This window comes from Macrotis lagotis, chromosome 4 (assembly GCF_037893015.1).
Source record: "Macrotis lagotis isolate mMagLag1 chromosome 4, bilby.v1.9.chrom.fasta, whole genome shotgun sequence".
Lineage (NCBI taxonomy): Eukaryota > Metazoa > Chordata > Mammalia > Peramelemorphia > Peramelidae > Macrotis > Macrotis lagotis.
The window spans coordinates 156,286,393-156,312,385 of NC_133661.1; the positions used below are offsets into that span (position 1 = coordinate 156,286,393).

The 25,993-nt window shown below is 35.6% G+C and overlaps 1 protein-coding gene across 9 annotated transcripts in view; it reads left to right on the forward strand.

Moving 5' to 3' along the window:
• Positions 1-25,993, forward strand: part of IQCH (IQ motif containing H) — a 281,126-nt gene that overhangs the window by 152,451 nt on the left and 102,682 nt on the right. For all 9 annotated transcript variants that reach the window (XM_074234458.1, XM_074234453.1, XM_074234454.1 and 6 more), the window contains 4 exons: positions 3,328-3,411; positions 7,215-7,390; positions 14,547-14,819; positions 23,657-23,848. In XM_074234458.1, the coding sequence (XP_074090559.1) occupies positions 3,328-3,411; positions 7,215-7,390; positions 14,547-14,819; positions 23,657-23,848 (725 nt within the window). The remainder of the gene's footprint in view (positions 1-3,327; positions 3,412-7,214; positions 7,391-14,546; positions 14,820-23,656; positions 23,849-25,993) is intronic.

The following is a 25,993-nucleotide window of genomic DNA, read 5'->3' on the forward strand; positions in this document are numbered from 1 at the left end:
AAGGGGAGTCTGATTAAACTGGCACTAAACTAGCACTAGAACCATCAGATTTGAAGATTCAAAGTATTCCAACATCTACATCCAGATAAATAGAGACCTTAGCCACAAATAATACCTATCATAATATTAGCTTACAGTGTCCCAGTCACTGCCAAGAGCTTTACAATTATTATTATTATTATTATTATTACATTTGATCTTCACAAGAATCCTGAGAGACAGTTATTATTATCCTCATTTTACAGCTGAGGAAATTGAGGCAAACTGAAGTTACATGACTTGTGCTGGTCACACAGCTAGTGAGTGTCTGACAGGGTTATTGTGAGTTCTGTGTTCCTATGACTGGCATTACTGTTACTGCATTCAGAATCTCTAGTTAGCCCGTCAGCCTGATGCATGGGCGCCTGGAAGGATGGCCCTGGTAAGCACAGAGCTGGATTGTACCCACGATCTATGCATGTCTATGTTGGCATGCCAGGGGTAGGGTCGGACTAAAAGCTCAGCCAGTGGGGAAGGCACAAACATCAGTATAAGCCAGTGTAAGCCAGAGCTCAGCATAAGTATAAAACAGGCACAGGAACTAGGTCAGGTATGCTGCTTTCATGGGGGGGGCATGCTTCTCTGTAGTGCTGCTACACAGAATAACTGCTTCATGACACTATTTGGGGTTTTCATGGCAAAGCCATTGAAGTGGTTTGCCTATTTTCTTTTCCAGCTCATTTTACAGATGAGGAAACTGAGGCAGGCAGGGTTAAGTGATTTGCCCAGGGTCACATAGCTAGTTAAGTGTCTGATGGGTTGTTGGAGTTTGAGTGAAAAGGTTTGTCACAAATAGAATTAGACACTGAAAGCATGAAACTACCTGTATCTTTAAACCATTATCATGGTTAGCCTGCAATATATTGGAAAAACCATCCACCAACTATACATAATACAAGAATACTTATTCAGGCATAAGACTCAAACTTGGCCATAAAGTGATCAGCCATCTTTTATGTTGTAAATTAGATATCTCTTTAATGAAACCTCTTTTATTATATTCAATCTTTTTAAAATGCAAATTGTATTTTATTTTTTCCAATTACATATAAAGATAATTTGCAACATTCATTTTTATAAGATTTTGAGTTCTAATTTTTTTCTCCCTCATTTCCTCCCATCTTCTTCCCCAAGAGAGTGAAACTATCTGATTTTATCTATTTTTTTAACAAAGAAATTGCCTTTGAGGAATATCTTCAGAAAAATTTGGAGATATTCTTAGTTCTTTAGGCATCTTCTCCCCCACCCCACCACAAACACGCAGTTTTGCCTTATGTATATATAGTGATTTGCTCCAGGTTATACAGTAGTAACTATCAAAGGTAGGATTGAACCCAGTTCTTTTGGCTCCAGAGTTGGTGTACATTTGCCAAGATCTTACCCAGCATTCTAAATATTCTTTTGAATACTGATAAGTGGGAAGCATCCAGGGAAGAGATGAGGTCCATTAGGATGGCAAAGATCTTTGAGTTCATGACAAAGAAGGATTGGTTGAAACAAGTGGGCTTGTTTAAGTCAGAGAAAAGAAGACTTGGGTGCCATGACAGCTAACTTCAATTATTTGAAGGACTTTCTTGAGGGATCTGACTCATTTTACTTGACCCCAGAAGCCTGATCCAGGAGTTGTAGATAGAAACTGAAGAAACCAAAGTGTAGTTATCATGCCAAGAAAAATTTTCTACCAATACGAGCTGTCCAAAAGGGGAACGGACTCCTTAACAGGTGGGTTTCTCTTCCTTTAAAGTCTTCAGGGAGAGACTGATTGACTGTTCTTTGGGTCTGTTATATTTGTTGTGTGGTTTGAACTAGTTGGCTTCAGAGATCCATTCCAAATTTCCGATTCTGTGATTTTGTGAAATTCAACTTGGAGAAACATTCAAGTAATTACATTATTGTCTATCCGTGTGCCTATACATATCTGGCAGCAGAAGTTGGAACTCTTTAATACAGTTTTGTTTTTAGTGTATGCCTTTCCATTTTTACATGTCACACAGATTTCCATATTATTTGAAAAGTAAAAAAATATTTCATGAACCATTCAGTCTGCTCTTTTACTCCTTGATGCCATTTTCATTTCTTAAATTTGTAAGCATAGCAGCAAAGATTAAACTACCAAATTATAAAGCCATTTAATTTCAAAATTCTGTCTAGTGCATAAATACTGATATCAATGCAAGGGATCAAGGATCACAGACATTTTTATATTAAAAAATATAATAGTAGAATTGTAGGTGGTATTTATTTTTAAAAAAGAATCTTGAAAATACCTTGTAGACTTAGTAATGTAATTTAATCTGTAGTAGCTTAATTTGAGACATGTGTTTGGACTCAGTAACCACAAGGAGGCATTGAAGCGTCTCTTCTAAATGTGAAAAGCCGTTTCATAACAAAAAGTTGTACCCACAAATGTTAAATCACTTATATACAGAAGTAGTTCCACCTACTTATGGTTTTTGTTTTTTGCCTTCTAAGTTTTTGATCCATATCTTTTGAATCACTGACGAGTAAGAAGAAATTATTGTTGTCATTTTAATTGGCATTGGTAGAGGGTTGTACCACTGTAACCCATGGGATTTTCCCTCCTATTTTATTTCCAGTAGCACCAATGGAAGAACTAAAACCATGGCAAATGTATTCTCAGTGGGGTTTTCCTTAGTCTTGACAAAGTAGCTGTTTTCATCTTTTTGCTTTTCAAAGGTTGAGAGTTCCTCTAGCTAAGTCCAGAAGCATATTTCTTACTCAAGTGTTTGGTATTAGTAAATCCATGTACCTGACAGCAAGAGGTTTATCTGAAATCTGGCTGTCAATTCAGAATGAATCTGGTAAGGGTTTTCAAAATGAAGTGAAAGAGGACATATTTTTCAAAGCCCAGTGATCCAGGTTTTTGAAACCTCAGTCTGTGCATACCACATCCTATTTTAAACATTCAGATTTAAGTGTCAGAAATTTCTCTATGTTTTCATGACTCTGAATCCTGGCAACTTTACTGCTATTATTTAACAAGCAAAAGACCAAAAAAAGGTGAGCATTTCTGTTTGCAGTATCAGCTCCTTGGTACATATTTTATAATTCTTAATTTTCCAAGGAACACAGACTCATTCTTAGTGTTGTATTATTTCTGTAAGATATTTCACACATAAGCAAATAACTTGCTGTAAAATGTTTTGAAAAAAAAAGCAAATAACATAGAAATATATATATAGTGACTCAATGAATTTCTTGAAATTTTTGCAAATGCTTTAGTTTCTACCTCTTCTTAGATTTTGATACTTTCTTTGTGATTTTTAGGATTTGCCAAATGTGTACGGGAAAATATCATTGATTTCAATTTGCAACAGAACTTGCAGCTGGGAAGACTATGTGACATACTAGGTACAGTAAATAAATACTTTCATATGAATACAACTTTCTAAAGTGTTAAATTAATTAAGTGAACATTTGTGCAATATTTTAAATTTACAAATGCAACATAAGGATTAATTCTAATTCTAACATAGATGTCTGAAAATGATCAAGATTTTCTGATTTACCTAAAGAATAATTGCATATTTTATTTTTAAAATGTGGGTTTCTTCCACTTCAGTTAAAAAATAACATTTCAAACAAAAAATAAATAAAAAAAACAAAAACAAATTCTACAGTCAATTTCTTATTCTTTAAAATAATTTTCATCCAGATTTGGATGAGCATTTCTCTTCTCCAGTCCTAGAGGTTTTTTCTTCTTCTGAAACCTACAAGTTCATAATTCTCTACTTGTGTCAATGGAAATCTATTACCTTAGAGATTAATGCAATGCACTACAATATAGCACTGTGACTCTAGTACAGAATAACCAGTTAAAGAAGATGGGTCAGATAAAAATGATCTTTAAAAAAGTTATCTTTTAATTATTAGTAGGAAAGAAAGAAAGTCTAAACAGAAATTGCTTAACAGTGCAAATCTCAACTTGAACAATGAGTCTGTAAAACCAGAGTTTCAAAATCTTTTTTGAGTTATTGTGCTCTTTCCACTCCACAGTTTGTTAAAAAAAAAAAAAAAGGCGGGGGGAGACAGCAAGCAGTTTTTGAGGGAAAGGTAGGGTTGGTGCCTGTAGTTTAGTGGAGAGAAGTAGCTTTGGTTAATGTCTTCTAAAAAGCCCAGTGTTATGAATTAGCTATAAAGGATAGGAAGTAGGAACATGAGCCCAGGCAGAAAACTCCTTGAAAAGAAAAAATGGTACTATTTCCTAGTCTTTGTTTGTTATCAAGTAAGCATGCTTGAGGTTTGTTGGTGTGATAGTTTCTCCCAAGTCCTTCTTTAAGCAAAATAATGAAGAATTTTAATTTATCAATGACCAACTTAGCTGGCTCCCTGGAATGACATACTTTACATGATTCATATATATTTCAGCATCATTATTATTTCATAAATGCCATTTGGTAACAAAAATATATCTGTTCTGGAAATTTACAGTGTCCTAAAATAATAGTATAATTGCTTTAATCTATTATCTAGGCACTAATATTGCTTTGCTGCAATATAGAATTTTAAAGATCTTAAGATTAATTTGCTAGTTTTGAGCTGTTGGAACTAAAAATCTGATTAGGTGGAAGCTACTCAAATGCAGAAGAGGATAGATTTTGATTTGATTTATTTGATTTTTTTTTTAATGGCTAGTTTCAGCTCATGAAGCCCAAGTAGAATGTTTCTTGTACCACTCATGTTGTTGTTACTGTTCAATCATATCTGATTCTGTGATCCCATTTGAGGTTTTCTAGGCAAAAATGCCAGAGTGGTTTATCACTTTCAGATGAGGAAGCTGAGACAAATCAGATTAAGTGATTTGCCCAGGGTCATATAACCAGTAAGTATCTGAGGCCAGATTTGAATTTAGGAAGATTTTCCTGACTCCAAGCCAGGTACTCTATCCACTGCATCACCTAACCGCCCCACTTCTTTTACAAAAGATTTTTCTTCACACAGGGATTATGTAAAAGAGATGTTAAGCTTCCATTTTAAGTAGTTCAGTCAGAGACTGAGTATCCTTTGGGAAAATACAAAGTTGATTGAAGCCTTTTCTTGCTAGACATCATACTGACATAATATTACCACCATTTATCCTCTTCAGGAAGAGTGTATAGACATTCAGGGAGAGTAGATCAAACGAAAAAGTACTTGTTCATATAAAATTAGTTGGGGGAAAAAAGAGACATCAGAAAATATAGTAAAGATCACTTTTTTTCATGACTCCTCAATATGAAAACATCTATCTCTTTGAAGCTAATTAGCTTATCTGGGTTGGATGGGGGCAGGACACACTAAGAGAATTCTTTATATGTAGGTTATACCTGTCAATCCAGTATTGGCTGGTGGAGGTCAGCTGCTGTCTGTTAGAAACCTCCATAGTTAATGCTTTTTAATTCCTGGTAAGAGTTAATAAGTGAGAGACTGACTGAAGTGATATTGAATATTGACTAACAAAGAAACTATTATGTCTATCTTAATTACTTTCCAAAAATACCTGGCAATGAATTTTGAACATGTGGCTTTATGGTTAGTCTGATAGATGCCTTGTTTAAGAATTGTTTTTCTAGAAGAAAAGGAAGAAAATGAAAATTGCTCACAGTTTTATTCTAGAAATTCTTTTGTTTAAAAAATTCATATAATTACATGTGTTTTTCTTCCATTTGGATCTTTCCTGCATTTTTACTTGCTTGCTGTTCTTTTGTGTTCAAGGCCTTTCAGACCATTATGTCACATTCTATTGCGACTAACATTGAGTAGTAAGATAGCAGTGTTGAGGAAAATACAGAACACAAGGTTCCTAGGCTGGTCATTAAACTACTGGAGACTTTAGTAAAGTATTTAGTCTCTCTCAGTTTCTCTTTTATGATCTTTATATAGAAATCTAGTTCTAGAATTGTACAAGGGTTCTCAAGTTTCTATTTTCATGCTTTCTCCATTCTCCTAGCTTTAATCAATCAGTAAATATTTTAAAGCACCTACAATACGCCTTACCTTATGCTAGGTTTTGTAGGTGATAACAAGATATGTTAAAAATATAGGGTTTGCTCATGAGGGGCTCTTGTTGTTGGAAAACTAAATTAACACATTGGAAAGAACTGTTGTGAGTGCATACGTATGTATATACATACATATGCATATATAAGTAAATGTATATATATATATATATGGGAATATACAAACATATATACATATAAATGTTTATTTGTGAATATATATACACAAATATAAAGAAGTTCAGAGAAGAGAGGGAGATCAGTGAGAACTGGAATAACTGGGGTGTAGTTCACACAGGATATGAGGCTTTCAGCTGGCCAATACATGTCAGTGTGTCCCCTTCTTTCTTTGACCCAGATTTTACTGAGAAAATGTTCTAACTACATTGACTGATAAATACCTGGTTAGTCTTGCTTAAAGACAGCTGTAACAGGCAGTGAGAAATCTCAGAGTTTTCAACACCAAGTTGGATAAAATGTTTAATTATCATTTTTCTCTCTCTCTGTACTGAATATCTCACAACATGCCAATTTTAACCAACTTGGTAGGGGAAAATATGAGATTATTCAAATTAAGGCACAGTATTTTGTAAGCCAAGAATCATTAGCTGTGTCATGTAAGGTTTAAGGCACAGAGATATCTTTAAAAAAAAAAGCAGAGAGATAGTTGGATCCTTGAACTATTCACTGTGATTGGAATCATCCAACTGTTTATCTGTTTATTTGGAAAGGACCTTGATGTGAATCAGTCCAGACAAAGGAAAGGAATTACTATTTCATCAGCTTTCTAAAGTTAACAGCTCAGTTTTATAATGTACAGAACTTAATGGGATATATTCTTAAAGTAATGTGTAATTCTCATTGATGAGTCTGGAACTTGGAAACAAAATCCTTGCATTCCATTGGACCAAGTAGTTGTATGGTCCTTTTCATCTCTCCTCCTACAGGAATAACCATTTCTACTTTTTTAAATTATTAATCATTGCTTATTCAGAGAAACATTAAAACTCCAGAAACCTGCTACATTGGTAAGAGTTGAGGGAAATCGATCCAAATTAACTCTGGTATAGCTTTTGGAAATGTTCTTTATTTTAAACTACTTTGAGACAGATATCAGAGTTCAGAACATTGTTAATCTCGTTTCCCAATAATTAACATTATACCCATTGTTTTTAGATGTCAATGTGGAAGTCATCTACATCTGCCCCCTTCAACTGCCTGAAGAATTAGTGAATTATTATAATAAGTTCCTGGGTCTACAGTCAGCTGTCATAAGTGGAAACCCTGAGGACATAAATGACCTGAAGAACAGGTTCAGAATTCTCTCGCCTGAAGCTATAAACTTCTTTCCTGTGAGTTTGTCTTCTAATTACTACAGCTTCAGGGATGCAGTAAAATTAAATTGGAAATTTTATAACTTGTAACGCTTGGGTACACATCAATGAAATATTATTGCAAGTTTAACAGCTTTACTGATTAGACTGCTAGTTAGTGTCTGAGAAATAAATATCCCAGTTTAGCTTTATAGACTAAGTTGAGGTAACTATCTATAGTCCATTGCCCACGACAACTTAAGCTATCAAATAGATAGATTTATAAGAAAAAGAGTATCAATCAAAAACAAGAACCTTTTAGAATAATAGAAAATTTAGAGTTTGCCAGGAACCTTATCCACTTCCCTCATTTTACAGATGGTAAAGTCAAGGCACAAGTAGGTTCACATTATGGTACCATTTGTTCTAAAAGCTCAGACTCCTAACTCCCAGCCTAATGGTCTTTGTACTCAAAGGGGTGAAATTTTTCTAGCCTGATAAATCATGTTCCTATTTAGACTGCTGACTATTTTGCTGTTGTTTAATCATTTCAATCACATCCAACTTTGTGACATCATTTGGGGTTTTCTTGGCAAAGATTCTGGAGTACTTTGTCATTTCCTCCTGCTGTTTTTTTTTTCAGATGAGGAAAATGAGGCAAAACAAGGTTAAGTGGTTTGTGAGGCTCACAAGCTAGTAAGTATCTGGGGCCAGATTTGACCTCAGGCTGTTGAGTCTTCCTGATTCCAAGGTCAGCAGTCTATCCACTCTGCCAACTGCCTGTCCTGATAAATATTTAGATTTTTCTAAAATGTTTGGTTTGCTAAAAAAAAAAATTGTTTCAAATTGTACTGTATCAACTTAGAGTGATTCTGAAGAAGAACCTCTGAAAAATAGGTAAGTAGCAAGGATGATGATGATAATGATGATACCACACAGCAATTATATAAGCACTTTATGGTTTACAAAATGCTTTACAAGAGTTATTTCATTTAAACCTTGAAATAGTCCTTTGAGGTAGGTGCTATTTATTATCCTCATTTTACAGATGAGAAAACTGAGACAGAAAATTGATTAAGTGACTTTCCCTGGATAACACAGGGTTTGAAACCTTTTTTGAGCTTAACTCTTCCTGACTCCAAGTCTAGTGCTCTACTCATTGCCACCTAGCTGGCATAAGGAAGAATAGTTTTGAGACTACTCATGTAGTTCATAAAATTGCTCAAGATTCTGTTTTCCAAATATTACTCTAATAAATTCTTCACTTAAAAGGAATACTGATAATATTATCTTATAGGTCTAAAGTGCCTTGAAGTTTACCAAATATTTTCTATGCATAACCCTGTAAGGATAAAGAGGTTAACTGGATTCTCCAGTAACATAACTGCCACTATGTATTTGATCTAGGATTTAAGTCTAGGTCTTCAGATTACAAATCCGGTGGAAACTGTATAATTTTTTTTTATAAAGTTTTTTATTTTCTTTAAATATCTTGATTTTCTTTTCTAATGGTTGCTCTCTTCCCAAAAAGGTCACTTGCTTCTGCAAGTCCAATCCACCAAAATGAGTTTCTACAGTAGCGGAATCATTTTTTTTTTCATATACTGTAGAGAAATCACCAAATACTTTGGAGTAAAATAAATCCATTTCCTTCTCAGATATATAATTCCTGCCCTAGGGCTTTGCCAAAAATGCAAGATTATGAGATTGGAGAATGGACTAAGCAATATGTATTGTAATCAGTAGACTTTCATTAGCATGTTAACAAGATGCATGCAGGCCCCCATGGATAGCAGTTATCTAAAATCCCACTAAATTCATTGTCTTGATCTGGGAAGGAGATGGGAGTGGTGAGGAGGAGGAAAAAGCAAGAACAAAATCCAGGATGTGACCTAACCCCTTCCTTGTATTCCTGGGGACCTTCAGTTATTACTAATTTATCTTATACTTTCTAGTAAAATCTATTTTTCCAAATGTTTTAATTATGGTGAGAATTTGGGAGTTACTTGAATACTGAATTAAAAAGAGTTATACTCATCAGTACTTCAATGCCTATTTCTTTTAGGTCAATTAATTAAATTTAACAAATAAAATACAATAATTATTTATTAAGTACTTAATAAGTGCCAGCTACTTCCCTGAGTTTTGAAAGATTCAGTGATTAGAAATTATATAGTTCCTGCCCTCAAGAAGCTCCAACTCAACTGGGAGTTGGGGAAAGGGAACTGTTAGGGGTGATAGAAAAGGTGTTATGGCAGGAGCCTTGATATGAGTGGTGATCCCACCATATAGACCACTTGATGATAATGGAAAGCTAATGGGAAAGGAAGAGGGAGTATTGAATCAACTGCTTTACTGTTAGGATCAAGACGTCTCCCACCAGGGTGCTAGGTTTTTTGTTTTTTAGGTTTTTTGTAAGGCAAATGGGGTTAAAGTGGCTTGCCTTAAAGTGGCTGTGTGGCCACACAGCTAGGTAATTATTAAGTGTCTGAGGCTGGATTTGAACCCAGGTACCCCTGACTGCAGGGCCAGTGCTTTATCCACTATGCCACCTAGCTGCCCCCAGGGTGCTAGGTTTTAATGGATTTCTGTGGCACTGATGTGGTGAAACATGGTGTTGGAATGCATTCCCTTGAGAGAAGTTTGGATTGGAATACCTGCCCATGGAGGTACAGTGGAAGGAGGGCTAGATTTAGTGACCCAGGTTCCAGATCTACTTCTGAGCATGCTATTAGAGTAAGAACAAGTCATCTAATTCCTCAGAGCTCCCAGGGAGTTGTCTTAGAAGATAATAAATTGTAGCTGAATTCTCATTCTACATTGGTAGATGTTTCCATTGTAGTAGTTTTTTATATCAATTAAATCATAGTTTCACTGTTTTTATGGCCTTTTCTTCTTCCCCCTCAGCCTCTGATTGCAAATACAGAGTAAGGGGTCATGGAAGAAAAAGGTGACCAAGAGTCAGCCCCACACTCATCTTTACCTCCTTCTAACTCTTTCTCAAGGACCAGTCCTCAAACCAAAATTTCCTTTGTTCTGTGTGAACTACTGCCCTGTGACTATGGCTAGAATCCCTATGACTTTTAGTTATAGACTAAAAGTTTACACATCTGTGTCCCTAAATGTACATCTCCCACTTTTTCCTACCCTTCTCCCAAAATGTTTATTATTCCCAAATTCCTCTGAAGTTTCCATAGATGTCCTGTCTGAAAATCTTTTTGTATCTATTTTGTAATCACTTGAATGGGCACATATTACCCCTGATAGAATGGCATTGCAGTCAAGAATACCTGGTTTCAAATCCCCCTCTGACATATCCTGGCTATATGACCCTAGGCAAATCCCTTACCCTCCAATGCTCTGGATTCTCAGAGAACCACTAGCTTGTATTTGTAGGTCAAATTTCCTCACTCATACTGATGAAATCACATTTCCAGTCCTTTTCCCTATTCCTGTTCTAATTTAGATTATTTGAGTAATTAATCTATTCACATGGAATTGATCTTTTTTTAAAAAGAAAGAGATCATCTCATGTTTAATTTTTGCTTTTTAAACTTCTAAATAGTGACATTCATTTGTGACAAAGCTCATTTTCAATAACTTGAGAAGGTTTTTTTTTTTTAAAAAAATGACAAAATAAAATACTATTTAGAAAATAAACCATTGAATGGAAAAAAATGTCAAACTGCTTTTCTAAGCCTGTTCAGGTGATAGCACAAAGCTTGAATTTGTAATGGCAAAAATGTGCTATTATGGGGTCATATGTCAATATTTTTGAGCCATTAATGTTTTAAGGAAACAATAAATAAACTATTATATTATACCTGACTTGTTAAAAAAATCAGTGATGAGTATTTTGTATGTAATTGATTAAAGGTATTTTAAGTTTTTAGCATTCATGTTAGTCCATTGTATAGATATGAGAGCACAATTTGTTGCTAATTGTCTAGACAAGACCTGTTGGCAATAACCTATGTTGCTCCATTTCCCAGTCATTTCCCTGACTGAATGAGGTTCAAGAACTGAGTACATCTACTCTACTACACTCTTCATTCATTCACTCATTCATTCAATAAGCTTTTGTGGCACATAAAATGTCCCATCTACATAAAAGAGACTGAGGCAGAGCTATGAGCCAGTGGCCCTTTATTAAAGGGTCTATTTTCCCCTTTAATGAAGTGTACTTCAGATCCTCCCTCCAATCTGAACTGCCCTTTCCTTCCAGGGACCTACTTTAATAAGGGTTGGCTCTCAAATATAGAATAATTTCATTGGTTGACATATGTTGCATAAGCTAAATAGGCAAAATTATTAATATATCAGCAATGTCACAAGTTGGGCAAGGCAAAAATATCTTCACTGACTAGGTAGAAGGGCTACTTTTTAGGTTAGGCAAGAGGAAATGGCAAAGGCAAATCAGCTGACTAGGTGGTCATAAGATGATCACAAGATGGTCACTTGCTTATGTTGGATGAGAGAGAATGGTCAAGAGCTACCAAAAAAATGCAGTTGAGTCACCTCCACCACACTGGGCTTTGTCACCAAGACAAGGAAACACAAGGTTGGAGGGTCTCTAGCTATGTTCCTGTGATTGTGCAGATGATCTTACTATCTGCTCTAAATACTGAGACCTAATATACAGAGCTTAAAATTGTATCAGATTGATGGACATTGATTAGAATTTGGAGTCCTCACTCATTAAATCAACTTTCTCAATTTGTCGAATACCTATTATATATAAAGCATTGTGATAGGTATTATGGGAATTTTTTAGTTCAATCTTTTTTCAGTCATGCCCAATTCTTCATGATCCTAAATGGGGTTCTCTTGGCAGAGATACTGTAATGGTTTGCCTTTTCTAGCTTGTTTCCTTTTCTAGATCATTTTACAAATGAAGAAACTGAGGCAAACAGGGTCAAGTGATTTGCCCAGAGTCACACAGCTAGTCAGATTTGAACTCAAGAAGATGAGTCTTCTTGAGTCCAGGCCTGGTGCTCTATCCACACTCTCATCTTATGACTCATTATGGGATATGTAGATGAAGATTCTTACCTTTAAATAACATTATCTAGTTACAAAATATGTTATGTCCATAAATAAACATAAATCTAGCTAGAGTATATAATAAAGTGCCACAAGAGAAAGACAAAGTACTCAGGAGATCCAGAAAAAAAAAGATGATTTCCATACAAAAAAGTAGTTTGGGATGCATAAAAACTCAGAACTTTGATGGGGGAAAAAATTCCACATTGAATTCTGTTCTTCCTTTTGCCAGCTATTTGATCATCTCCCTCAAATACTCTAGACCAAACATATCTAACACATGGCTCACAGGACACATGTGGTCCACAAAACTCCCAAGTACAGCCCAAAACAAATTAAAATGTAATTGCAAAATATTTAATAAAATAAATAAAATACAATAAAACATAGATAATATTAATGTATTTTTCTAAGTTAATATGTAGCTAGCTGGGATCCTGATGCATAGCTTAGTGTCATTTTTATTTGAGATTGAGATCATGGTTCTAGGCTTTCAATTTCTCTATTGATAAAATGGAAAGAATGATGATTTTAAAAGTTAAAATAGTCTTAGTAAACTACTACACCTGGAATACTTCTGGGGGGCATCCTTGAGAAACTAAGCATTTGAACTACAAACTATGGGTCTCCTGTAGTCTTGGATTCTTCTGCTCTACCTCACTGGAATACAGTATAAAGGAGAGAAAGCAACCTATAAAATAGAAAGGTTTAAAATACTCTTGGTCAGATTTAAAAATTCAGAATTATTCAGAAGTAGCATTTAGTTCATTACAGATATCATCAAGTAAAAAAGATTTAATTTTTTAAAATTAAATTTTATTTTTAATTAATAAAAATTGATTTTCCCTTTCTTGTTCCTCTTCCTCCTCCCCACCCTCAACTATTGAGAAAATAAAAGAAAGAAAAAACAATATTAGAAAAAGTTTGCAAAGCCCTTTACAAATATTATTTCATATTATCCTTTTAATGGGCATCTAGGTGATGCTGTGAATAGAGGGCCAAGCCTGAAGTCAGGAAGATCTAGCTTCAAATTTGGCCTCAGACCTTTTAGTTCTGTGATCCTGGGCAAGTGACTTAACCTTTGTCTGCCTCAATTTCCTCAACTCTAAAATGAAGATAATAACATCTATCTCCCAGGGTTGTTGTGGTGATCAACACTTAGCACAATGCCTAGGCATTACATAAATGCTTATTCCCTTTTTTACCCATTTGTCAATCTAGTGAAGTCTTTGGATCTCTACTTAGAATACTATTTTTAAATAATTAAAGGAAATGCTAAATTTTAGTTTGAGATCATTGGGGGATGGGAGTGCAAATGAAGTTGCAAATTTTCCCATCTCAGTTCATAGATTCCCTGAAATGTCTCCATACTAAAGAGTTATCCATGAATACCAGTTTAGAACCCGTGCTCTAAGGGATATAAAATATAGTCACCAGGGATCTTATGAGATGAAGCAGTCATAAGAATTCCAAATTCATATGTCTTATTATCAAAAACAAATATGAAAAGGTGTTTTCCTATTTGAAAATGAATTTGATGCCTATTGGAAAATCCAGCTTGTTTTCCTTCATCTGCAGAGAAATGAACTTGATCCATGATAACTATAGCAAAAAGGCATTCTCTATGAAACTGGGCTCTCTGGTGGATTGGGGGGGAGGGGTCAGAGAGGGAGAGGATAGATACTCCAAGTGCCTTCTTTCTGAAAAGCCATTAAAGAGTACTGAATTTTGTACATAGTATGGTGAGATATATTCTCTCCTATCGGGCCTTTTTCTTCATTTTTTTTGTATTGATTTTCCAGGCACTTTAGTGTTAAACCATGCCAGAAGTGTTGCTGAGATGAATCACTATTATCCAAAGGCCGCCAGCCTCTTTTCCGACTGACAGAAGGATAATTCCACGTGGATCAAATAAATACAGATGTGTAGTAATTAGTTCTATTCCCAGTGAGCCCATTCCCAACACACTAAAGATGTGAACGATTATGGAGCCTCACCCCAACAGCTTTTATCAATTTAAACTGCTAAACTACAGGATAGGTCATAACCTAGCTTGCTATTAATAATGTATTTATTGTGTGCAACATTATAAATTAGGGGCATGGAATGGGAAAGAACACCTTTTAACAAGAATAATGTTATCTTTCCACAGGGACATTGTATGTGCCTGGCCACTCATCTCAAGTACAGTCCCAAGACAATCAAAAGAATAAAAAATCTCATCCAAGGAAAGGAAGCATACATTGTTGGTGGGCTTATCAACAAAGATGATTTAGCTGTGGCTGACATGCTAAATGTGCCTATTTTAGGCTCAGAACCTGAAGTGGCCCAACTCTATAGTACTAAGTCTGGAGGTAAAAGGATCTTTGCCAGTGCCCATGTACCAGTCCCTCCTGGGGTTTATGACGTCTATAATTACCAACAGGTAGGCAGCAATGGAAAGGACAGGTTAGTAGATTTCATTATCTTACAGATCCTTTTGACATTCATGGCACTTTCCATTACAGGCTGGGCCCAGGTCCATCTTTACCCAAAGATAGACAAATGTGATATGACTGAAATGACAATTGTTTTAAAGTATCTTGTCTTTTGGTCATGTCCTAAGGCTGGAAATTCCTTTGAAAATCATAGAATGTTAGAACTAGAAAGGGATATTAGAAAACATTAATTCATTATTAAGTCATAGGTTTTAGAGATGCAAGGGCTTAGTGGTTCTCTATTACTTTAGGGTATTTTTGTACAATAAGAAAATGAGTATCTAAGAGGCAGGATGACCAAGGTTATAAGGGTAGTCAGTGGTTTATTTACTTGTTAGGCACTGAAGGCCTCTGTTATAATGCAATTGTTATCTGGGAAGAGGGATGTATTAATCCATTATCAGTCACTGATGTTGTCTTAATTTATGTTATTTCATCATATTAGCCAGTCAATCACTTAACAATACCTTGGGAGAATAAGATAGGTAAACTTTGGTTTGGAAGAAATGGGCTGAGCAAGGTCTAGAGAATGGGTTCCTACTTATTCATCGGGAAAATGAATCAAGGACCCTTATGTAGCTTTAGTTCTTGGTTTTTGAGGGGCTTGTGCAAAATGACCTTTAGAGTCTTTTCTGATTGTAAAATCATTGACAGAAAAGGCTGCCAAAAACAAAAGGATTTTAGAGAAAGGGTAATGAATAAGATCATCAATGATAAACTCTGCTTACTTCACAGTTTTACCTAAAACCAATCATAAGTGGAAAAATCTAATTTAGCAGTTAAAATCTTAGAATTTTAGAGTTGGAAAGGACCATAGAGGTTGTTCAATCCAATACTCACCTCAAAATCGTGAATCCTGTGCACATCCTAGACATGTCTGTTATCCAGTCCCTGCTTAAGAACCACCAATGATGGGAGACTCACTACCCCTCCCCCCCCATGAAGAGTGTTCCATTTTTGGACATCTCTGATGGAATGTTATCATTTATACTGAATGAAATCTCCCTCCCTCTAACTTGTTTCTGTTGTCTCTGCCTTTCTTTGTTCCATGGGTCAAAACCAAACAAGCCTAACTCTTCGTTAATATGATGAACATTCAGACATTTGAAAACAGGCTGCTCACCCCCATCCCAGGTGAAGAATTGAAGAAGATTCAGAGTATGGATTACTTCCATCAATATTGGGGCACCATGATAGGAAGCTATGGTGTCTCAATGGGAAACCAAAGAAACACATAGAATAAGGCAACTCTCTGGGCAACTATACTTACTCAGAGAGCATCTTCCTGGGCTCATCTGCCTAATACTCTGTGCCACAAAGCTTCTAGTACCTAACATTGAGCCTTCTGGTAAATTATACTTTTCAGAGACTGGTGTACAAATCTGTTCAAAGATTTAATAAGATCTATCATCTTATTAAATATCATTAAAGTTCTTTGATTTCACTAAGTAGAGAGTACTCTGAACTGGGGCAGAGAGTTACTCTTAAAGAAGTAAAGAATGAATGGAGTCAAAATGGTGGCATAAAGACAGGAATTACTACAAGCTCTCCCCCAGACCACTCCAAATACCTTTAAATAATGACTAGCCAATTCTAGAGTGGCAGAAGTCACAAAAAGACTGAGTGAAATAATTTTTCAGCACAAGACAACTTGGAAGATCCATAGGAAAGGTCTGTTACCCCAGAGTTAGCAAGGGCTGCCAGGTGAACTGACTCCAACCACCTAGAAACAGTTCATGGGACACCTGGGTATCTGGAAGCAGTGGTTATTCCCAGACCTCTCAGCCCAGGGATTGCCAAAGGCAATTGGGAAGATTAAAGGGAAAGCTCTGCTGCTCTAGGATGAGTGCAGAGCCTAGAGCAGGCCTCTGTGCAGACCCGAGCTCAGAAGCCCAAAGGTAGGCCTGGGGAACCACCCAGAAGGAAGCTGCCTGGCAGTTGCTTCCAGAGCACTCAGCCCACAGATGGTAAGGGGGTTGAGGGAGATTGCAGAGGTCTCTTTGCTCTCCCTAAGGCATAATTTGGATCCAGGTTACAGTCTGGGAATCCAGTCTCAGAAAAAGAACTTTTACTGTCATAGTGGAGCAAGGACTCTTCTCATGACTCCAGGACAGAGGGGGAATGCTTGTGGTCATCCACAGACCAGAGCACAAGTCAGGAGAGCAGTCAGGGCCTCTCATAATTCCTTGGAGGAATTGAGGTCCTTGGGAAGTATCCCTGAAAACAGCTGCAAAAACCCTCTGAAGTTTGGGACAGTGCATCTTCCACCTTAGAAGCAGAACCCCACCTTAACAAAGAGCTAAAATCAAGTCTTAGACTGGGGAAATGAGTAAACAACAGAAGAAAAATATCTGACCATTGACAATTACTTTGACCCTACGAAGGATCAAAATACACACTCAGAAGATAACAAAATCAAAGCTTCTGTATCCAAAGCCTCCAAGAAAAATGTGAATTGATCTCAGGCTATGGAAGAGCTCAAAAAAAGATTTTGAAAATCAAGTGAGGGAGATAGAGGAAAAATTGGGAAGAGAAATAAGAGTGGCATAGGAAAATCATGAATACCAGGTCAGCAGCTTGGTGAAGGAATTACCAAAAAAAACTGAAGAAAATAACGTCTTAAAAACCAGTTTGGGTCAAATGGAAAAAGCAGTCAAAAAAAGGCAATGAGGAGAATAATGATTTAAAAAAAAGCAGAATTGGCCAGATAGAAAAGGAAATACAAAAGCTCCCTGAGGAAAATTTCTTCAAAAGTAGAATGGAGCTAAGGGAAGTAGATGACTTTGTGAGAAATCAAGAAACAATAAAACACAATCAAAAGAATGAAAAATTATAAGAAAATGTGAAATATCACAATTGGAAAAACAACTGACCTGGAAAAAAGATCTAGAAGAGATCATTTAAAAATTATTGGACTAGGGGGCAGCTAGGTGGCATAGTGGATAAAGCACCAGCCCTGGAGTCAGGAGTACCTGGGTTCAAATCTGGTCTCAGACACTTAATAATTACCTAGCTGTGCGGCCATGGGCAAGCCACTTAACCCCGTTTGCTTTGCAAAAACCTAAAAAAAAATTATTGGACTACCTGAAAGTCATGACCAAAAAAAACCTTAGACTTCATTTTTCAAGAAATTCTCCAGGAAAATTGCACTGATATCCTAGAAACAGAGGGTAAAATAGAAATTGAAAGAATCCACCAAGTATCTCCTGAAAGAGATCCCAAAATGAAAGCTGCCAGAAATATTATAGCCAAATTTCAGATCTCCCAAGTCAAAAAAAAAATATTACAAGCAGTCAGAAAGAAACAATTCAAATATCATGAAGCTGCAGTCAGGATACCACAAGATTTAGTAGCTACTACATTAAGGGCTCATTAGGGCCCTTATTCTGGAAAACAAAAGAACTTGAACTACAACCAAGAATCAACAATGAATCAAAAGTAAACATACCCTTTCATGGGAAAAAATGGGTATTCAATGAAATAGGGGACTTTCAAACTTTTCTGTTGAAATAACTAGAGCTGAACTGAAATTTTGATCTTTAAGTATAAGACTCAGGTGAAGCACAGAGAGAGTGGATAGGAAGGGCAAATTATGAGAGATTTAAGGATGTTGAACTGTGTGCATTCCTGCATGGAAAGATGATACTGATAATTCCTATGAACCTTCTCATTTATTAGGGCAATTAGAAGGAACATATATAGACAAGGAACAGGAGGAAGCTGAATTTGAAAGTTTAATATATTAAAAAAGATAGAATTAATGGACAAGAAAGGAATTTACTTGGAGAAAGGGAAAGGAGAGGTAGAATGGGGTAAGTTATTTCACACAAAAGAGGCAAGAAAAAACATTTGTGGTAGAGTGGAAGAGGGGACAGGTGAGAGGGAAGGAATGAGCCTTTAACTCTGATTAGAGTGGCTCAGAGAGGAAATAATATATACTCTCAATTGGGTATAGAAATCCAACTTATGGTAGAAGAAAATAGGAGAGGAAAGGGATGAGAGAAAGGAGATGGGGGAGGGGAGGAGGGTGTAGGTAATAGAAGAGAGGGAAGATTATGGAAGAGATGGTCAGATTGGAAGGACAAAGAATATAGTTAATGGGGATAGGGGAATAGAATGGAGTGAAATACAGCTAGCAATAGCAACTATGGGGAAAATATTGAAGCAATTTCTCTGATGGACTTATGATAAACAAAGAGCCAACAGTGTCTAAATACAGACTGAAGCACACTTTTTTTTTCACTTTATTTTTCTTCAGGTTCTCTTTCTTTGTGGGAGGATTATATCTACTTTTACAACATGACTATTGTAGTAATGTGTTTCATGGCTACACATTTTCAATCTACACCAAGTAACTTGCTTTCTCATTGGGAAGAGGGAGGAGAGGAAGGGAGAGAATTTGAAATTCAAGGTTTGGAAGTAAATGTTGAAACTTGCTTTTGCATGCAGCTAGGATAAAAATTTTAAAATTAAATTAAAAAAGCATAATTTTTTTAATTTTAAAAACTGTGTAAACAAAAAAAAGTGAAGAATCCTATAAATCTGTATCATAGTCAAAATACAGTGGAATTTCTAAAGGAATGGCTACCTCAATACAATAATACTAATCCTTCATGGAAATTTGGGCACAATAAGAAATAAACTGCTTCACAGCAGGGACTTGACTGATATACTTCCTGTAAGTGAAACTAAACAGTCTCTCAGATCATACAAAGATCACTGGATAAATTCCACTATCTAATTTTCAGATCTTTAGCAATTGCTTGCAAGGTTCCTTTGGGAACAAGATTCCTTTTTTTTTCTTTTTTTTGCTGAAAAACTTAGGCAGTCTTTATTCTGAAATATTCTAGAATATTCTGATCATATGTTAAAGATTCAGGAAATCTCTTTGGGTGTAGTAATAAAGGGTCAGATTATAATGGCATACTCTTTTCCTTCTTTGGAAAATTTAATTCATCTCAGCAAGATAAAAGTCCTTATTTAAGGTTTTGAAAATAGAAAGCATATGGCAATGAAAGACCCACGCAATCTATTTTGGAATACCAGTTTTCTGAATCTGCAGGTGGTGCTGAATTGATGACCCTGGCCTTTAACTGATGGGCATCAAAAGTGTGATGCTGCCAAAGGAGAACTGGAACTATTTTAACTTGGGTTGATAAATATTGCTAACAGCTGGATTCATGCAAAAAATGCCTTTCCCCATTTCTACTCCTTGCAAGTAGAAAATGAATGGGCAACAAAACAGATATATCACATCTTTCAAGCAGAGAGAATCAAACAACAGATGATAGATGTTTGAAAAGAGCACAAAGTCATTTGGTTTATGATTAACTAATTTATTTATAAAAAGCTGTATAACACAGACACAGTGGCATAGCATTTCCTCTTTTGATCCTTGAAACAACTATGAAAGTTCTTTTTCTGGCATGTGGTCTGTATGAAATATTGACAGCTTTGGTTAAATAATCAAAAATGGCGATGCTATTTTAAAGCACTGTTCAATTTTCACTTAAAGATAGCACATAATTCTTTCCAGTGGTATAGTCTTTACAATACTATTGATCCTTTTCATTACTGTAGGGGAGTCATCAACAGAAACCCATTTATAGGATTCTCAGAAGCAACAAATAATAGGATTTGGAAGAAACACATAATAATTCTGTGTTGGTTGAAGACCCCAAATATAAACTTTAAAAAATGCCTGGGTCAGATTACCTTCCTCAACAATGAAACAGAATTTTTAATCAGATTTTTTCTGAGTAAAGACCCATTCTGCATCTAAGCATCTGATTAGATTGCATCAAAATACAATTTAATATAGAATGTCTTTGATAACACTATAACCACAGAGTAGAAATAAAAGCATTTTGGGAATGAATATTTATAAGCCAGTCTATACTATGCTTATGGCCATATGATGTGCAATTTTATTGTTTAAATATCCACATTAACCACAGAACTTTTTAGATAGTGACTTTATGAATGGCTAGGGAGTAAATTCTGTTTTGATCTTTTTTAAATGTACGAGGAATACTTGGTGGCTGCCAGAACAACAAGGAACCCAAGGAGGGTCACAGAAGAAGCTTTACTGGGAAGGACTAGTCCAAGATAAAAAATTTCACTCTTCCTCAGAATAATTTTAATAATATTGCCTCTGACCAATAGTCATTCAAAGAGGAGTTATAAACATGGTCCCCAAGGTAGTCCTGGGAGGAAAGAACAAAGTCAGAATCAAAGTCAGAATAGAGTTTTTAGCAAGGAGGTAGGAAGTGTATGAATCTGAATCAATATGAACAAAGAAAGCCAAATTTAGTTAGTATACAAAAGAAATTCATAGACATATGGGCTATGACTGCTCCTGTCCCTTGCCTTCTCCTTCCCCAATGAAGACTTTGGTGTCTTTGCTCCTTCAGTTTCAGGGCATATGCATATATAATTATGAATTTTAGCATAACTATAAGGTATTTGTTTATGGGTTTGGTGGGGATTGAAGGACAGGCTAAAACAAAAAGGACTTTTCATATTCTTTAATATAAAACTAATTATAGGATTTGGAGAGGAAGTCGTATCAAAAGAGAGAGATTCATCTTCAGGTTGACCACCAGATGACAAATTTTCCAGCCATTGAATTTCTTGAATACCATTAACCAAATTGTAAAGGTCTTGTGATCTGCATTGGTGAAGTCATGGACCCTCAAAGTAGGTTATATCCAAGACTGTTACCACAGTATTGCTCAAGATTCAGCAATTTTTATAGATAGAGTTGAAACAAGCTCAGCAGAAATGGTTTATTGATTACCAGACTGGCTACTAGTCCATTACTCTTCTTCCCTTTCTCTTTCCTCTCCCTCCTCCCCCTTTTCATATGGAGATAGACATTCTATAGATCTTGATGCCTTCCTTCTAGTCATTCAAATTTTCAACTGGTTGAGCCCACTTCTAATCTTGTAGGAACTCTCTTTGTTCCTAATAATGAAAGCTATAAAGAAAGAGGTAAATATATCTGATCAACACATTTACCAACTATGATTCCAAAGAACCAGTAATAAGAAATATCCATATCCCTACAGAGATAGATTCAATATATAGAATAAGATATACTTTTAAAAATATGGTCAATGTGCAAATTTATTTTACTTGACTGTACATATATATTATGAAGATTTTGTTTTTCATTTTTTCTTTCTTGATTATTTTGGGAAAATAGGATGTGGAAGAAAAAGAAAAATATTTGCTAGTAGAAAAAAATTATCCTTAAAGGCAGGGAACATTTTATGTTTATCTTTGTATCCTCAGTATCCAGTATAGTAGACAGTTAATAAATGCCTGCTGATTGATCATCTAAATGTAATATTGTGTGAACCAGGATCCAGTGCATTGATTCTCCTAAAACAGAAAAGTACATCCAGAGATGCCATATTTCCATTTCCTGTCCTGATCATGTGACTTTTGTGGTCATAAACAGCCTTATGCATGAGTTTCTGCCAAGTATATCAAGAAGAAAAAACATATATTTTCTAGATTAAAATATTAAAAAGCTCAACAAAGCCTCAAACAACTAAAGTTTTGAAGAAACACTGTTTTAGTACTGAAAAAAAAGTCATATGACCACTCAATAAATAAACAATAATTCTCCAAAGGACAAATAAAAGCACTCTGATTCAATTACACACAAGTGACAGAATTTATTGTTGCAGGAACCAAGATTGTTCATATTTTAAAATTACTTCTTTACATCCTATACTTACATTCTTAAAATTTCTCCTAGGAAGCTAAAATTTATCAAAGTATCCTGCATATGGGTGCAGCTAGGTGGTGCAGTGGAGCCCTGGAGTCAGGAGTACCTGAGTTCAAATCAGGCCTCAGACAATAATTACCTAGCTGTGTGGCCTTGGACAAGCCACTTAACCCCACTGCCTTGCAAAAAAAAAAGTATCTTGCATATGGAATGTAGCCCCAAAATGACTTAGTCAGTGGAGAGATGCTAGTGCTTAAAAAAAAGTCATCAGTTTCTGACCCATCTGATAATGAAACTCTCTGCACTTAGTAAAGCTGGTCTTCAGAAAACTGGCAGACAGTCCATTGCTGGGACCACAGTCTAGTAAGGCCCCCTCAAATTTATGTTTTCCTGGTGTAGACTTCAAAGCCACAGCTTGCTCTTCTTCCCATAATATGGTATTAGACTATAGTATAAAATTAGTGCATAGATAGGTCTCAACAGGTAAAAGAAAAACTGAATAAAAATACTATCTGGAAGGTATCTTAGACAGCATCTATTCAATCCCTCATTTTATAAATGAATAAACTTGGTCCAAAGAGGTTGCCCAAACTCATACGGCTAGTAAGTGAAGAATCAGTAATAGATCATGGGCCTCAAATTTTATCACTACCAAGTTGAGCACTTCTCCCTCTGCACATTTTTGGAAAGATTATTAATTAAATAAGTAAATATATCAATGAATTACCTAAGAAGCAAACTTATGGTGGACAGGATAGGATGTTAATATCAATGGATCCAGAGAGTGAGGCAACATTATGTAGTGATAAGGACTTCCTCTGAGGACATCTGGGTTTGAGACCTGGTTCAGATATCTCCAAGATATATAACCTGGGCCAAATCATTATAGCCTCTCTGAGCCTCAGTTTCTTTATCTACAATATCCCCATAAAGGAAACATAATAGCACTAGAATTTCCTATCTCATAGTTCAAAGGGGAAAAAACATTTATGTTATGTTATGTGCTTTATCAATACAAAGTTTTTTAAAAATCATTTTCATCTACAGATGATTGAATGCTTAAGTCAACTCATTGTTAATAATCTGGATGTGGAACGCTGGCTATTTAAAGTGGACAATGAATTTGGAGGCAATGGGACTGCATTCTGTGACGTTCTTTCCCACCTAAAATGCTATAACTGGATCATACAGGAAAGTCAAAAGTTCGGTGTCAGAGATTGGAATAAGAGATGGGCACATGTGAGTTTTCATTAAGTTATACTGCAGGGAGATAATGAACCTGCTTCTGTTTCTGGTTTTGTCACCAATTGCCTATGTGGCTGTGGGTAGGCCTTTCCTTCTCTGTAAAATGAGGAAGGTACACCAGATGATTTTGAAGGTCTTTTGTTGGTCAAAAATTCTATGTCATGTCTTTAAATTGGATGAAGTCACTTAGAAGTGAATATTATAATATTCAACTGAAAATACTCACAAATTTCATATATAATTAAGTTTTTTCCCTATGATCTTAGCAATTGATATGATTAGATTAGCTACATTGTCTTATGCGAGTAGTTCTCTGAGTAGCTAATTGCCACTTAGAAGCTAAAGTATAAGGGGCAGCTAAGTGGTGCAGTGTAAAGAAAAGTGATTCTGGAGGACCTAGGTTCAAAGCCAACCTCGGGCACTTAATATTTACTAACTGTGTGACTTTGGGCAAGTCACAACCCCATTATTTTGCAAAAAACAAAAAAGAGCCAAAATATGACAGCACTAGTAATAATCACAAATTATTAAAGATAATCAAAATAGAGGTATGTGACTTTTATATCCTAAAGAGCTTAAAAAAAGGTATTATCCTATTTGGCACATCTCCACCATGACTAAACAGGAAATTCTAAACAAATGCCTTTGAATCTATGAATTTTTTCCTTGCATGATAGCTAAAGGAAAGAAGGAAGAAATCTATCCAATGAATTCCAAACTCATCCTAATAATGGCTAGTAGTTTTCACCATATTAGATTAGGAAACATATAAGTCAAGTTCACCCATCTACAATTCGACTTACTAGGCAACATGGTGGAATGGAAAGTGTATTGAATGTGGAACTGATATAACTTAGTAGCCATGTGATTATGGGTAAGTCACCTGAGCCTCAATTTCTTTTTTCTTTTATTTTTTAGATTTTTGCAAGACAGTGGGGTTAAGTGACTTGCCCAAGGTCACACAGCTAGGTAATTATTAAGTGTCTGAGGCTGGATTTGAACTCAGGTACTCCTGGATCCAGGGCCAGTGCTCTATCCACTGTACCACCTAGTCACCCCCCTGAGCCTCAATTTCTTCACCTGCAAAATAGAAATATGTATGCTACCTATCATTCAGAGTTGTTGGGAGGGGGGTACCTTAAAACTTTGAGCTGTGACTAGTAGTAAAGTTTTTCTAAGTCTCTCCCAATTCCTGTAGTCCACATAACTGGATCTATACTCAAGGGAGAGCTGGCAGAAAAAATACTGCATCTTTGCCTATTATAGCATTTGACTGTAAACTTGGATCTGCATCTGCTCTAAGCATCTTTAGTTGAGAGGTAGAGATGAATCAAGGCAAAAATGATGCAAAGGGAGGGGCACACTGAAGAGCACAGCATTTTTCATGTTAAAGAGAAATGATAAATATATCTAGAGAACAGTCAGAAGAGAAAGAGAATTTACTTTGACAAATGTTCCTATGCTCCTCATGATCTATTCTTTGTTGTTGGATTTTTTCTCTATCAGCAAAATGGACTGAATACACTACCTGTCACTGAAAGCTTTTTGCATGTTATTTAGAGGACACCAAAGTGAATTACTCTTCTGGAGAGGAAAAAAATACAAGGAAAATGTATTTAATTTTGAGGCCCTTAGAGGTTTCCTGTGTATTCTTGGTTCTGGATTGTATATTATTTTTTATACGGTTTGTTTCTTAAAGTGTTGAACCTAAATCATCAGTATCATTATTTTGTGTTTTTAAAAATTGAGATTTTTTTAAATGAGCAAAATGCTTATTAATCTAAATAATTTATACTCTAAACCATTTAAGGGCATATCTAACTAATATTTAAGAATTTCATGCTTCCTGTGATAAATTTGTAGTATGACATAACATAGAGTATTAGAAAACACCTCAATTGGGATGAGTTGTACATAGAGTAAATTATACTTTTGGTTGTAAATTATTTTAGTTAAAATTCAGCTGAATTTTAATTGTTGTGAGTTATGGTTTTGAGCAATAACAACACACATATTTGGAATGATTGGAAATAAATACTGATTGGACTCTGAACTCAATGAATAATGCATAGCCTCGCCAAATCATTTTTAAGAGCTTATCAGAAGAAAAAATTGATTCAGTAAATTTTTCATAAATTC